Source organism: Pseudorasbora parva, chromosome 1 (genome assembly GCF_024679245.1).
Source record: "Pseudorasbora parva isolate DD20220531a chromosome 1, ASM2467924v1, whole genome shotgun sequence".
Taxonomy (NCBI): Eukaryota; Metazoa; Chordata; class Actinopteri; order Cypriniformes; family Gobionidae; genus Pseudorasbora; species Pseudorasbora parva.
The window spans coordinates 60460094-60476010 of NC_090172.1; the positions used below are offsets into that span (position 1 = coordinate 60460094).

At 45.1% G+C, this 15917-nt stretch overlaps 1 protein-coding gene across 1 annotated transcript; it reads left to right on the plus strand.

Moving 5' to 3' along the window:
• The first annotated feature begins 663 nt into the window (after window positions 1-663).
• On the plus strand, window positions 664-15662 carry LOC137086986 (B-cell receptor CD22-like). The gene is made up of 7 exons (XM_067452036.1): window positions 664-1266; window positions 3882-3917; window positions 4314-4571; window positions 12886-13098; window positions 13196-13468; window positions 13846-13962; window positions 15501-15662. Exons 1-7 carry the CDS (start codon window positions 1236-1238, stop codon window positions 15542-15544), a joined length of 972 nt encoding a protein of 323 aa, XP_067308137.1. The 5' UTR covers window positions 664-1235; the 3' UTR covers window positions 15545-15662.
• The last annotated feature ends 255 nt before the right edge of the window (window positions 15663-15917 follow it).

Genomic DNA, 15917 nt, shown 5'->3' on the forward strand with positions numbered 1-15917 from the left:
TTTATTAACACCCCCCCCCCCCCCTTATAATGATGGATAGATGCACTTTTATGGACTTCAAAAAATGAAACAACAATTCACTGCTGTTAGAAAGCTTGGAAGAGCCAGGACATTTTTAATATAACTCTGATTTCATTCGTCTGAAAGAAGAATGTCAAATACACCTAGGATGGCTTGAGGGTTAGTAAATAATGGGATAATCTTCATTTTAGGGTGAACTATCCCTTTAAATTGCTGTCTGTGGAGGGGTAAGAGAGCTCTCGGATTTCATCAGAAATATCTTCATTTGTGCTCCGAAGATGAGGACCCAAGGGTGAAAAACTAATGACATAATTTTAATTTTTGGGTGAACGAACCCTTTAAAGTTAAATAAAGCAGCAGATCCTATCAAACTAGGCATGCTTTTTCATGTTTTGATGGCTAATTGGAAAAGCATGAGATATTCCACAAAAATCTTCTCCAACTCCCATTAAAACAGAAGTTTCGGGAACAGATATTTCAGAATGTTTCATAATTCGTAGGAAAATGTGCAACCAGTATATCCTATCTGCTTTGTATACGCCTAAGTATGAAAATCAACTAGGCTATATGAATTACATATACTACATAATAAACCCATAGGTTATCTTTTCATAAAATATGCTGACTATTTATATCAGACACATTGACATTTATATCAGACACATAGCCTGATGTCTACATTATTAATGGTTCAGAGTTAATTTTGAAACCCTAAAAAGTTGACTGACAGAACCCTGTACCTTTTCTTTTAAAGAGATGTAATACCAGAGATTTTTGTATCCAGTGCAGTTTGGTTGGTATTTCTACTTCAAACTTATACTTTATAACATTTGAGTTTTTAGTCTTACTTGTGTCTTACTTCTAGTCTTACTAATTTTTGTCTGTTTTTGTTTGCTTAAAAATAAACATCATTTGATCTAAAGACTAAAGAGGCGGTCAGTCATATATGCCTATACCTATACAATATCCTGTCTGGGTTGTTGCCAAGATGTCTGCCAAATAAACACTTGACTAGTCAATTATAATTAAATGCCAAACTTTTAAAGATATGTTTGTATATAGCAACACAACAGCACATTGCCAGTGAATGTAAATCAAATCAGATGCTTTGTGTCTGTTTAATTCCTCTCTGTTGGTTTCACTCTCTTCTTTAAGGAAGTGTTGAGTCTATAAGACAGGCCGTGTGTTTGCCAGTGTGTCATTTACGGATCAGTATGGAGCTCAGGTCACTTCCTCTAATGCTCTGTGAGTATTATTTTCTCATTTATGCAATTTTACATGTTGTATAATGATGTAATGAATCAGTATTCATCTGTATTTAATGTAAATATTCATTCTGTTTTTCATTCGTGCTGCTAATAATGTGAGTATTAAATCCATCTGCAGCTCATCATATATGTGTGTGTAAGTGAAAAACACTTGATGTGCTCATTGTGCTGAATGAGATCAGTGTATTGATCATTACTGTAATTCTTCAGTCGTTCAGTTTTCAGTTTATAATGGTTCATGTGTGTGAATCGGACATACTGTGCCGTTCTGTAAAGTTGTCTTTGTTTTCTTCAGCTAATCTCCACTCTCTACATTTAGTCTTAACATGTGAAGTGGGACTCAGATGCTCGGATGTTGATTTGATGTCAGGTTTTGTTATGGAATCTCCTGGAGTTGTTGAAGAGTTTAGTAATAGAATAAACATGTATTTCTGACCAGTGACGTTAATGGACACAATGTTGCCATTTCCCATATGAAGCATCTTCACACTGTGGTTTTAGTTCTGTAATGAGAGCATCAGCTAACTATTCTAAACAGTGAGCATTGATGTTTTCTTCACTCTTCCTCTTTCACCCTCAATCTCTTCACTTATTGTCTTCCACTATAGCTCTGGATGAATATATAGAGTTGGTTTGATTATAATAGTTACGTCACTCCCCAGTCTAGGTGTATTAGGAGCGACAAACAAAGCTACATAATTTGAGAGAGACAAAGAGGTTTTCCCATCTTCAACCCCAGCACCAAGACACTTAATTTTGTAGAATGAAATTTAATTTAGTCTTTTATCTTTATCTTTTTTTGTCTTTTATTTTTAGTAAAAAATAAAGTACAAACAGAACTATTCATAAATTAAGGAGGGGGTTAAGCCAAACCAACAAACAAATATCAAATTATTTATTTTGTTAAAGTAACTTACCTGCTCAACAAATGGGAAATAAAAACATAAACAGGGAACTTCCCCATTTCTCTTACTATACTAGAAACAGGAGAAAACTAGCCTGACAAGCCAGACCCACATCAAGATGTTTGGTCTGGAAACTCACCATTGACAGCTCAATCCGAGGGGCGGATAAACGGTTGTCTTTCAAACTCCCTCTGCACGCGATAGGATAGCGCTACACCAACCAGAGCAACGACGGTGAAGCAGAGCTCGCTGACTGATTAAACATTCGCCGTATCCGGTCGGCAAAACTCAGGAACACATCTTCCCTTTTTAAGAATGACTTCAGTGCCATTCTTTGTTCTTTTCTCAGAGAAAAGCTTAACTCCAAGTCTTCCAGAGTCGCGGTCAAAGCTGATTCGAAAGACCGCCGTTCGCCAGTTTCTGTGTTTACTAGAAGCACGCAAACGCAACTCGGCCGTCGTCATTATGGCCCCGCCCACCGACTCTATACACGATGTGATTGGCCCGACAAGAGTTTGGCGTTTACAGCTCAGAAGGGTATTGAGAGTTGCTAGACGACACTCACAGCAGATTAGATTTGCTGCCGCTAGGGTGCGTCTAGATTTCTAGGCTAGGAGAAAACAACACTATATTGCAAACTTATTGGGACACCGCTCCAAATCAATGAATTCAGGTGTTCCAATCACTTCCATGGCCACAGGTGTATCAAATCAAGCACTAGGCTCAGATTAACCGAAGAGCAGCGTGTAGAGAGCTTCATGGAATGGGTTTCCATGGCCGAGCAGCTCATCCAAACCTTATATCACCAAGTGCAATGCAAAGCATGGGATGCAGTGGAGTAAAGCAGCCGCCACTGGACTCTAGAGCAAGTGCAAAGTGTAAAGTTTGGTGGAGGGGTGATTATGATGTGGGGTTGTTTTTCAGGGGTTGGGCTTGGCCTCTTAGTTCCAGTGAAAGGGACTCTTAATGCTTCAACATCCAAGACATTTTGGACAAAATCGAAATGTCGAAAACCCGGCATATGAGGATTACATATAGGCATATCTTAACTATAAGGTTAATTTTATCATGTAAACTACCTATATAAAGCATGTTATATGCATGTGTGTTTGGGAAAGAGGGGAACACGTCACAGATATATGCTGCGCATCATAAATCAAAAGGGAATGACAGGTGTCAAAGGAGAAGGTGAAAAGGTGGAAACCGGAAAAGCACCAGAAAAGGTGGCAGAATGGACGATATTTGTCTGTATTTGTAATACACGAGCCGCGGTTCAGCTGCGCCAGACAAACACGGGCAGTGTGAATGCCCAACAGGCGTGCGTGGCTCCTTCTCTCCATACACACTTCTACTGCCCTGCCAACACACTGCTTGCGCGTGCCGTGTAATGCCGACGTTACGGTTTGGCCTGCCTGATCAGTTTTAGATGGGGATTGCTGATCCTTGGAAAATGTAACAATTAGGGTTTCAGCACTACATGCTTGAACCCCTAAACATTAGCAAGCAAGTGTTCTGTTTTCTTTTTTCTCTTCCATCTTCATAAACTATTCAAATGCTTATTTAAACTATGCATTTATGCATAAAAATGAATGTGGAATTTCTAACCAATGTTTTGAAATATATTCATATAGTCCTGTTCTATAACACCAAATAAATCAATGTGATTTGTCTCTCTTTTGATTTGTAGTGCTGATTTCAAACATCCAGCCTGGACAAACTCGAGGTGATTTATATATTTCTTTAAAATCTTCACACCTTACATTGTGTAACAGACAGAGTGTTTAGTAGTGTGTTGAGTACAGTGGGAGTTTGTTTATGCACAGACGAGCTGTCTGACACACATATCTAATATTATTTGTGTTTAGACATCTGTTCATGTGAAGTTGTAGAGAGAGAGCAAAGGCTGTTCCAAAGCTGTAACTTTATTTTTTTGTGCATAAAATACAAAACATATATATATAATTTATTTATTTATTTTGTCAGTACATTGAAAGTCGATGGGAATGTTGTTTGAACTTTCTTCAAAACATATTTTTTGTGCAGTGACGTTTATGGGTTTAGGACAGGCTAAATTCCTTTTATTTGACTCTCTTAGATGTTTAATCATAACTTTGTTTAGTTTTTCCAGAGCCACCTAAAGCTGTTCTGACTGTAAAGCCTGATCCATCACAGTTATTCAGAGGAGAGACTGTCACTCTCACATGTGACATACAGGGGAAAGCACGGATATACAGATGGGACTGTGATGATACTCTGCACTACTCTAAAGAGAAAGAGTTCAAGATCACTGTAGAGCGCACACAGAAGTGCACGTGTTTGGGCTGCAGAGGATCAGACTGCACTGATTTGAGTGATGAAGTGACTCTGACGGTGTCGGGTGAGTGATCATCACTGATAGAAAGGATCTTACTGGTATTTCAACCCAAAAAGTGTCAATTACCTTTATTTGTGCAGTGAGTGAAAATTCTGTTACACCCCATCTAAGTTAAAGCGCATGCCATGAAAATAAAAAAATATAAACCTAGGGTAGAGTGGGGTAAAGTGAGACAGTTTTTACATTTGCACCCCTCTAAGCAAACTAAAATAAATTATATATCAGTAAAATTGACACATTTCCAGTAAAATTCAGGATGTTTCCTAGCAATGGAAATTATCAGAATGTATTCAAGACACTCAGTGAAAATATGATTGTTTAAAAAAAATGGTCTTGTCTCTCACTTTACCCCAGCTTGGGGTAAACTGAGACAGACCAGATAAATCAAGGGGGTAAAGTGAACCACTTACTTTTTCTATTCTGAAACTACCATAACATAAAAACACTAGCTTGACAACCAAACATTGCAGAACTAATGTTAGACTAGTAAGAGAATCATGGGGATTGGTCAATTAAGCAAAGAAAAAAAAATCTAAACACTTGAAAGAAACTCAAAATCAAATAAAAAAATTAAGCTGCGAGCAGCGATGACGGGCCCAGGCCGATGGCACCGCCACCCCGGTGGCTTCAGGGAAATTGTGCACAACAGGCAATATGCACTTAAACAGGAGAGCATTTTAAAATCGCTCGAATATGCCACATTGACTGCAGCAGCTGGTGCCGCTATGACCTCAAGCCAAGTTGGGACAGTATGGAATGTGTTAATAAAATAAAAAAGAAGTGATTTCTAAAATTACTTTGACTTGTATTTCATTGCAGACAATATGAACACAAAATATTTTATGTTCCCTTTCGAAAGGGAACTCGAGCTGCGTCAGCTGACGCTATGGGGAACGCCTCCAGCGTGACCGGTGTCTGAAACGTTTATCCAATCACATCAGTCCTACTGACCGGCGACAGCCTCTGACGTCATCGACGTGCGACCAGGAAGTATAAAAGGGCGCCTTGCAAACACAACCGCAGCCAATTCGTCTTCAGGGACTGTTTGTCTGATTCAAAAAAAAAAAAAAAAAGAGCATCATGTCTAAGTGTGCGCACAAGACGAAGCACGGCTTCAGAAAGTGTGCAGACCCGTGTCCCAGGTTCCTCACACCTGAGGACACACATACACTCTGCGTGTTCTGCCTGGGTGAGGAGCACGCACGGGAGGTTCTTGAGGAAAGTGCCTCCTGTGCGAACTGTGAGCGTCTGTCTCTGAAGATGCTCCGCTCTCGTCTGGCCCTCTTCTCGAGGGAAGGGGGTCCAGCGGCTGGGAGTGGTCCCGCTTCGGCCGAGGCTGAGCGGCGACTTATGTCTTGGGGCTCCCAGCTGGATCTGGCCCGCCATCTAGAGACGGAGGTTGTACTCGGCGAAGGGCCAGATCACGAGGGGCGGCCGCCGGAGGAGGAGTTGGGTGATAACTCCTCCTTATCGTCGGCCGAGGAGCTCCCACATCAGCAAGGGATGGAAGTGGAGGGTGGTGAAGCAACCGAGGCCGAACCCTCCCAGCCATCCTGCCCCGTGTACGGGGAGCTGTTGGAGGTTATGGAGCGGGCCGCCGATCGGCTACAGTTATCGTGGCGGCGCGCTAGGGGAGGAGCCGCTCGTCCAAATCGCCTGGATGATCGGTTTCTCTCCGGCCATAACCCCCCAGCTCTTGGGAGCCTTCCATTCCTCCCCAATCTCCATGAGCAGATCGCGGGGGCATGGAGAACCCCGTTCTCGGCTCGCTTATTCCGCCATCAGCGGGCGAATTTCGCCGATGTGGAGGGAGTGGCCGAGGCGGGGTACGTGTCGATGCCGCCAGTTGACGAGACGTTTGCGAACTATCTCGCATCTGGCCGGACATCGACATTAAGAACTCCCACCCTGCCGTCTAAGCCGTTGAGAACGACCTCACGGTTAAACGGCAGGGCGTACACGTCAGCAGGTCAAGCGGCGGCGGCGCTGCACACCATGGCGGTGTTGCAGGCTTACCAAGCCGACCTGCTGAGGGACCTCGATCAGGGGGAACGCCAGGGTGGCCTACCCCCTGAGGCGATGGCTGAGCTCCGCCGCACCACAGATTTAGCTCTCCGGGCCACCAAGCAAACAGCAGTCGCCATCGGACGGTCGATGGCGGCTATGGTGGCCACGGAGAGACATCTGTGGCTGAACCTTGCGGACATCGGGGGGAAAGAGAGGTCCTTTCTCCTCGATGCCCCGGTTTCGCCCTCTGAGCTCTTCGGCACCTCCGTCGAGGCGGTGGTGGGAAGGTTTAGAGAGGCGAAGGCGCGCTCAGTGGCTTTTAAGACCTGCATCCCACTGAGGTCCGGGGCTGCGCCCAGTCGGGCGGGTGTCCCTGGTACGTCACGGTCCGAGGACCGGAGGCAAGACCAGCGAGCGAGCGTGGCCTCTCGGGCGCCCCCTCCATGGCGGAGTAGGGCGCAAAAGAGGCGGGACACCCGGAACTGGAGGAAGGGTGCCGGTGCCAAAGACCGGAACCAGCGTAGGCGGGGGGACGCCTACGAGGGCGAAGCGGAGGTAGTAGGCGAGCCCTTCCTTCCACCCTTTCCCTCGGTGCTTGACATCAGGCCGGGCGGGGCCAATGATGAGCGGACGTGAGACTCTGACGGCCCGTCTGGTCTGGTGAGCAGGCGCCCCCATCAGGTTTGGGGTGCTTTCTTTTATGAGCTTATAGAGAAGTTATCATGAAGCACTAGAATCGGAAAAGTGGGAAAGGAGTTGTCTGAGTAAACTCGACCGCTTCCCTGAGTGGGCATGAGGGGTCATAGAGGGAGATTCAGCGTTGGACGCCTCATCGGAAAACAACCCTCGGGCGGTGTGTCCGCACGCTGGATGCTGTGAGTATATGCCTGTGCACGGATGTCATCACGCGCCGGTGGCAGCGGGTAAGCCCTCAGTATGAGGGACGTTTTATGTTCTTAAAATGCTGTGTGCTCCCCGCCGAGGGTGTGTTGTGACGGCCGCTAGTTTCCCCGTTTGGTGGCCGGAACGATCTATTGAGAGAAGCCGTGAGACGGCTGGTGAGAGCTAGCCTCGCTAGTGGAGAGTAGCCGTCACGTTAAGCCAGCAAAGTAAACATGTTACTGTGGTGTGTTCTCTCAGTGCGTTGAGAGTGGTTACCGCTCATTTTCGCGGAAATATGTTTCAAGAGCAAACTAAGTGAGTGTGGGTGTCCCTAGCGGTTCGGCTAAAAGCTCCGGGCCACCGGAGGGCAAGTGTTGTAGCGTTACCCCCTGCGGACGTAAGTAAGCGCGAGGGTGAGTAGGCTAACACACGAACGAAGCATATGTGTACCCAACCCTCGAGATATGGGCTTGGGACGTTAAGTTGCTAGGGTGGGTGCTCCCAGCCTTAGCAGAGACTGGTATACAGGCATGCCATTGTCAGGCTACAAAAAAGAGAGCACGGTTAGCCTAGGCTGTGTTTTTACAGGATGAACCCCTATTCAGCCTCCTCTCATGTGAGAGTCGCCTGGCCAGGGCCCGCCCCCGGGTCTGTGCTCGGGGGTGCGGTATTGCAGATGGGAAAAGGTGAGAGCATTATAGATTTGCAACTTAGCCTGTAAGGCGGTAAGTAAGGTTTGTGGGTCACCTGGGCCAAATACTTTTATCCCATCCAAGGGATGTGGGACTGTGGTAACCATTATTCGCATATTGCAATAATTTTGCCCTGTGTTTGTGCTCCACCTTTCGTAGGGCCCGGGGTGAGCGCCACGCACAACCTGCGTGCCTCGTGAGGGCCCAGCGTTGGATGCTCCCCTGGGAATCCAAGCATCGCCATGGCTGACGCCTTGGAGTAAACGGCGGGCCGCTGGAAATAGCAGCGGTCTCCCCGGGGCTGGTGTGGTAAGGTGAACTCCCCTCACTTAAAGGGGTTGTAAGAGCATGTTTGTGCTGAGTACACCGCTTTGGCGATGCAATTAGGTCTGTGTTGTAGGTACTGCCGGAGGAGACTGGGAGGGAGGACCCCGTGAGCCTCCGAATGAAGCCAGCTGTGAGCTGTGAGCAGCCAGCCCGGACAGTCCAGGCAGAAGACTCTGAACAGGAGGCCTCGACAGGCCTTCTAGTTGGAGTGACGACATCGGGGCCCGTGTGCGGGATGGTAAAAAAAAAAAAAAAAATCTTCCCTTTTGTTGTCACAAATAGCAGTGTCTCGTCAACAGGCAGGCCCCGTAGGGCCTCCCAGGGGATGAGTCCCCAGGTGGTAACTGGACGACTAGTTCTTCGTCAGCCAAGCAGACAGCCACTGTCAGCCCGACGTGGAGCGGCCAGGCCAACCGGCCAGCGAGCGGGCGTCGCTGGCATGGCTACAAGCCCAGCCAGTAAGGCCTCCCTAGGCCTCCCTGAGGGCCTGCTGGGGTATTCCCGTGCTTCAGATGGCAGACGGCAGGTAGTAGGCCTCACCAGGCCTCCCTGAGGGCCTGCTGTGGCAGCATTAGGCCTCGTCTGGAGCGGGCCTCATCTGGTTTCCCCTGAGGGGGTGGTCCAGGGCCTTGGCCACCGGGTGACAGGGAGTAGGCCTCGCGAGGCCTCCCGGAGGTGAGCCCCGGTTCCCGGTGCCTATGACAGTGAGCATGGTGACTAGCCAGGATGGCCGGAATGGTCTGCTATCAGGTAGCAGGCCTCACCAGGCCTCCCTGAGGTCGTTCCCCGGCCGCAGTGCCGGCTACGAGTAGCCTGGCAGGTAGTAGGCCCTGCGGGGCCTCCCTGGGGGAACGGGTTCCTTGGACGGAGACACAGAACTGGAACTCAAGCTGACAGCTAGTGGTTCCTGCCATCAGGCTTTGGTCCTAGCCGGCAGCACCTGATGGGGGGGCGCGTACCCTAGCACGACGAGTTTTCACTGCTGTTATGTGGTCCCTACAGGACAGGGACCTGCATAGGTTGCCTACAGCATGGTACCTACCAGGCAGGCTTAAGAGCTCCCCTCTTTAGAGGGTTGTCTGTGAGCTTACGGCCACCTGGGCCTGGTCAGTTGGTCGTAGGCCCCTCGGGGCCTCCCTGGTAGATCAGCCCATAGGCCTTCGCAGGCCTCCTGAGCACCCCTGTAATATATGTGCTCGGTAGATCCTAGGATTGAGCAGCTGACTCCCCTCGCTAGCAAGGGTCGGAAAGCACTACACTGAGCGCTGTTTTCCAGGATAGCCCGTCTCTGAGTTCCGGCCTGAAGCGGACACTGCCAGTTCGCAGTCCCTCAGCTGGATGCCTCCCTAGAGGCGAGTTTCCAGAGGCTCTGTGATGAGCAGACTGGGCTGGCAGACGGAAGCGTCCCGCATAGTGACGCCAGGTCAAGCCGCCCTGGTGGCATTCGGTGAAGTTCTTCCCGAATAGTGACTGGCTGGGGCGCCCTCGGGTCCCCTAGCCACATTCCCTTAAAAGAATCCCTTCTGTCGAACAGGGTGGTTCCAGGCCTTTGAGCGGCCGGGTTAGGGTACATGAAGGTGCCCCAAGGCCATGGCTCGGGCTATGACCGTAGGGAATGCTGTCACTGACAGCCTAAATGTGACCAGAGGGGGGGTGGTTCAGGCATTTCAGTTGAATTTGCTTGTCCTGACAATTGTCACGGCCAGTAGGCATGCACTCCCCTCGGCATGGCGGCGTGGGTATATCGTTCCCCATAGCGTCAGCTGACGCAGCTCGAGTTCCCTTTCGAAAGGGAACGTCCCCGGTTACGACTGTAACCTTAGTTCCCTGAGAACAGGGAACGAGACGCTGCGTCACTTTTGCCATGCCTCGGGGCCTGCCTGCGAACAGTCCCTTCAGACGAATTGAATGCGGGTGTGTTTGCAAGGCGCCCTTTTATACTTCCTGGTCGCACGTCGATGACGTCAGAGGCTGTCGCCGGTCAGTAGGACTGATGTGATTGGATAAACGTTTCAGACACCGGTCACGCTGGAGGCGTTCCCCATAGCGTCAGCTGACGCAGCGTCTCGTTCCCTGTTCTCAGGGAACTAAGGTTACAGTCGTAACCGGGGACGTTTTGTCTGGTCAACTTCATGTCATTTGTAAATATGCATCCTTTCCTGTCATTCACACCTGCAACACATTTCAAAAAAAGTTGGGACAGTAAAGCATTTACCACTTTGTAATGTTGCCATTCCTTTTCACAACACTTAAAAGACATTTAGGGACTGAAGACACCAAGTGATGAAGTGTTTCAGGTGTAATTTTGTCCCATTCTTCCTGCAAACAAGTCTTATGGTGGGCAACAGTACGGGGTCTTCGTTGTCGCATTTTGCGCTTCAAAATGCGCCACACATTCTCTATTGGAGACAGGTCGGGACTGCAGGCAGGCCAGTCAAGTACCCGTACCCTCTTCCTCCGCAGACAGGACTTTGTAATGTGTGCAGAATGTGGTTTTGCATTGTCTTGTTGAAATATGCATGGACGTCCCTGGAAAAGATATCTTCTTGAAGGCAGCATATTATGCTCCAAAATCTCTATGTACTTTTCAGCATAAATGGTGCCTTCACAGAAGTGCAAGTTACCTTTGCCAAGGGCACTGACACAACCCCATACCATGACAGACCCTGGCTTTTGGACTTGTTGCTGGTAACAGTCTGGATGATCCTTTTCTTCTTTGGTCCGGAGCACACGGCGTCCATTCCTCCCAAAAAATACCTGAAATACTGATTCATCTGACCACAGTACACATTTTAAAAAACTGTTTTACCGACGCTATATTGGGTGGGTTTCTCCCATCCCCATACAACACAACTTCTCTGTCTTTTACTCCCTTACGAAAGGAAAATATATTTACCAATATATTACTTGAAATATATTTTAATAATATATTGATGGTATTATAAAATATATTATATATTCATGTAATATATTGCAAAATATACAAATGATTGCCGCTTTCAATATATTGCAATATATTGAAAGATATAAATATTAATTCCCATATACGTTAATATATTTCCTAATGTATTGCATGAAATTTTCCAATATACTGCAATACATTTTTGTTTCGTAAGGGCTGCTCTTACAAGAACATCAGGCTCCTCGGCTGTGAACCGCTCCTGGCGTGCGCCTGGTAAATACGCCATAATAATAGCGATCCATAAGGGAACTTGCGCACCTGCTTTTAAAGGGAATGTTGGATGACGCTCTGATTGGTTTATTCACGTTACGCCCAAACCACACCTATGAATAATGAAGCTACTTCAGACCAACCCATTTTAGATTTTCGCCGAGCGCAAGAGCCATTTATCCCGCCGGGAAAATAGCAACAGCGCCGAGACCCGCCCACAAAGTTACTTGCGCTCCGCGCTTTGACACTTGTGTTTCAGATCGTTAAAATAGGGCCCTTTATTTTTGCCAGACAGAACATAAATAAAAATAATTAAACACGAATTAATGGTACACAACTTTCAGTTAAAAATATAAAATACAATTACAAAGTAATGTGAAAATAGTTTCAAAGAGTCACTGTGTCTGGCACAATACATACTGTGTGTGTGTGTGTGTGTGTGTGTGTGTGTGTGTGTGTGTGTGTGTGTGTGTGTGTGTGTGTGTGTGTGTGTGTGTGTGTGTGTGTGTGTGTGTGTGTGTGTGTGTGTGTGTGTGTGTGTGTGTGTGTGTGTGTGTGTGTGTGTGTGTGTGAGTGTGTGTGTGTGTGTGTGTGTGTGTGTATGTCTAGGACGCTTGACGCAGCACGGCATGGGGGCTCTGGCTCTGCTGCCCTTCCTTAAATACCGAACAGAATTCAGTTTCAATCTTTCTCATCCTTCTTTCACAAAATACATCATCTGTAGTATATCTGCATTCTGTGACTTGAATCAGGGGAAGGGGAAAGGAGAACGGGAGGGGAGAGGGGAGAAGGTTTTTGGGCAGGGCGATGTCCTACAGTCTTTCTGTGAGATCTTCTCACCAGATTAGTGAGTTTTATTGTTTTGTTTTAGGGGGTTGGATCTTCAGCTTTTGTCTGTAAAACCAATCCTTACATGTTCATTAATAATATACAGCCACAGTAATAGCACAAACCACCAAGCAAAGCCATTTCAACTATTATTATTTTTTTAAAGTAATTAAAACATTTAATTTGTACTTTTAAAATCAAATTATAAAAAGGGATTTTGTGATTCTTTGAAGCTCTGGATTTGTCTGAGAGTTTAAGTTCACATTGATGAAAGTAAAGAAGCATAATTACATTACTCACAGCAACAGAGAAAAGTATAGTAAATAGCATTAATATAAATGATAGAAATCATAAGCAGGGGTAGATGATGACTGTGTATTAACTCAAGACCATCATAAAATATTTACAGACAAACCCAGAGTAAGTGTGAAGCCCCAGAGTTCAGTGTTCACTGGAGACACAGTTACTCTGAGCTGTGACGTGAGACGCTCGACTGGACGGAGGATTATCTGGTACAAAGACTCCAAGATAATAAAAACTGGAGATGAAACCAGTTACACACTGAGAGATGTGACAGTCTCTGACGTAGGAGACTCTACAACTGTCACGCTAACAGTAAGAGGTGAGAGCGGTTTTTACTGGGCAATCTGATTTATTAGTAATATTGTGCACATTAATTGTCAGTTAAACGTCAAATAAGGTCTTTGCTCTCTTCACAGAGAGACCCAAAGCTGTATTGCGTGTTCATCCTGATGGACGAGTGTTCAGAGGACAGACGGTCACTCTCACATGTGACATACAGGAGACAGACGTCACTCGCTGGACCTACACCTGGAATAAAGATAATTCAGAGATTCATGACAGTCAATCACAGGAATACAGAATCAGTTCTGTTAATGAATCTCACACAGGTCATTACAGCTGTAGAGGAAGAGAGACGGGAGGATCACGACACACACACACCAGTGATGAAGTTACACTGACGCTCTCAGGTGAGTGTGAGAATCTCCTCTTCACATTACCTGACTACAAATCTACATTCAGACCTCTCTGATCATTTTATCTTGTTGTTTAAAACAACACGTGTTGAAAGAATATGTGCATTAACTTTATGGGTGATTGTATGAGGCTTTTAAGAATTAAATATTGTGTTGATGGTGTAAATAAACTCCAGGCTGTGTTGAGGAATTTTCTGTAAATAAATCTAAGGGTTTAATAGTTAGATGCAGAAGAAAAGTCAAATCTGAACAGTTTGTGATGAAATTACATTAATTTTACAGATAAGAAAATCTAATGTTTTTTGTTTAAGTTTTTTTTAATGAAAAGTTTTGATGGATATTTGGTTTTGTGTCATTTGTCAATTTGTCAGGTTCAGAAGCTCCATTGCCAGTTCTCTCAGCTCTTAAACTGGTCAGTTTTCTACTGGCAGCTTCTCCGTATCTGCTCGTGACCGTCATTATAGGAGTCAAATATTGCAGAGCTCATGGTGAGACTCTCTCTCTCTCTCTCTCTCTCTCTCTCTCTCTCTCTCTCTCTCTCTCTCTCTCTCTCTCTCTCTCTCTCTCTCTCTCTCTCTCTCTCTCTCTCTCTCTCTCTCTCTCTCTCTCTCTCTCTCTCTCTCTCTCTCTCTCTGATCTGTTCTCTGACAGATTAAATTAACCTGTAAACTCCACCTGTTTGGCCCAACGCAGGAATCCAACAGCTGGTCGAAGGGATACTGCGTGTTCGTCTTTTCGGGCGCTTCTATAAAGGACACTGTAATTTATTAAAGTGTGAAGATCCAATTTTAAATCTGACTCCATGTTTTAATTTAATCTGACTCTAATTGTATGTAGTTTCCTTGAGTTTGTTACATTTATAAATTACGGCTGATCGTATGATTAGTTGTGATTTAATTTAGATCTTTGATCTCTCTGAGTATCTCTACTTCTCACTATCTTCGTTCATCAAGGGACCCGATATCTCTTAGAGATATGTTTCGCGAATTACATTCTCAAACACAGACGAGCCGGTTCTGATATTAGTCAGAGGATTGCAGAGTGAATATTTTACCTTTAAGTGGTTGCGTCTGCTTACTCATCTTAAAGCGTAATGGGAATAATAATCACAGGAACTGCAACTTGCTAATACAGTGATAGTCAGAAATCAGATTATCGCTAATGTGGTGCTCCATGCTCCAGCCATTGCGTCCTGCTGTTTGATCTGCGCCGAGACAACGTTTGCGGAAATACCAGACTCCGTTTGATCGTACTAAAAGAAGCGGCCTTAGAATAATACAAGATTAATCAAAGTTAATGTTTATTTAGCCAGGCAAAATCATCAAAATATAGTCAAATTAAAAGACAATGATACACAACTGATCAGCATACAATGTTATAAAATAGTATAAACATAGTTTCAAAGAGTCATCATTTTACCTGGCTTCTAGAAACACACGGGAACAGTGTGGGAAGTTCTGATTACAGATGCTTCCTCGAGTGGTTTGCTCCTTTCCCTTAAATACTCCCCCAGATCAAAGAACAATAAACATTTAGCACCCAAATATTTATGCAGATCTTGGTTCTTTTCTCAGACCCAAATGGTCCCACCTATCCTTGAGGCCTGACAGCAAATGTTTATCAAAAGATCTTTATGAGCATCTCCTACACCAGAGGAACAAACCCGCTTGTCCTTCTTTTACGACCTGTTTTACTAGAGCTGGAATGTCACCAGTTCCCCTGATGTGAGAATGAAACCTGTTTACCAATCACACCAAAAGTATTTGTATTGACCATACAGAAACAACTTGTGGCAGTATCTGTGATATTTGCATGTGACCCAGAGGGTGAGAGGGTCATATCTCGGCAGGGGTGAGGAAATAGGATTGGGCCAGGTGCAGTCTTGTTTACTCTTGCATTCAGATAGTGAAGTTTTATTGTCTTTATTGTCTTTATTGCAGCTTTAATCCCTTTAGTTTGTTCTCAGGTGAAATCCATTCTTACAAACCTGATCTATCATTATTAAGTTTTGTTTTGTGTTTTACAGCTCAGTCTGATGAGATTGATCAATATGCTGTCACAGAGGAGTGAACGTCTGCTGTCCGGATGAATGAATCCCATTCTGTTTCTCTTTTCAACATTATTCAGTTATATTTAATGTCTGAATTTGACAAAACTAAGATTTCCTTTTAATCATATCTTTATCGTATTTTTTGTTTTTGTTTTCAATGTATTGAATATCCTCATGCTGAAATGATTTTGTAGTTAATTTAAAGCTATACTTTTGATTTCAGATAGTTTTTTTTGTCTTGAATTTCTGCTCTATTTAATAAAGAACCAAACATCTTCAACATATCGTGGATAATATATGAAATTTTAAATATTAAATATTATATTTTACAAATAAGTCTTCAAAAAGCATCACTGACATCGGCGAAGTGACTCAAAATTAAGTTGAAATCAT

Excerpts from the sequence above, each read along its gene's own strand:
- LOC137086986 (XM_067452036.1), top strand. The coding sequence starts at position 1,236 with ATGGAGCTCAGGTCACTTCCTCTAATGCTCT. Across the intron at positions 1,267-3,881 it reads GTCACTTCCTCTAATGCTCT|TGCTGATTTCAAACATCCAG; the intron begins GTGAGTATTATT and ends TTTGATTTGTAG. Across the intron at positions 13,099-13,195 it reads TGTCACGCTAACAGTAAGAG|AGAGACCCAAAGCTGTATTG; the intron begins GTGAGAGCGGTT and ends CTCTCTTCACAG.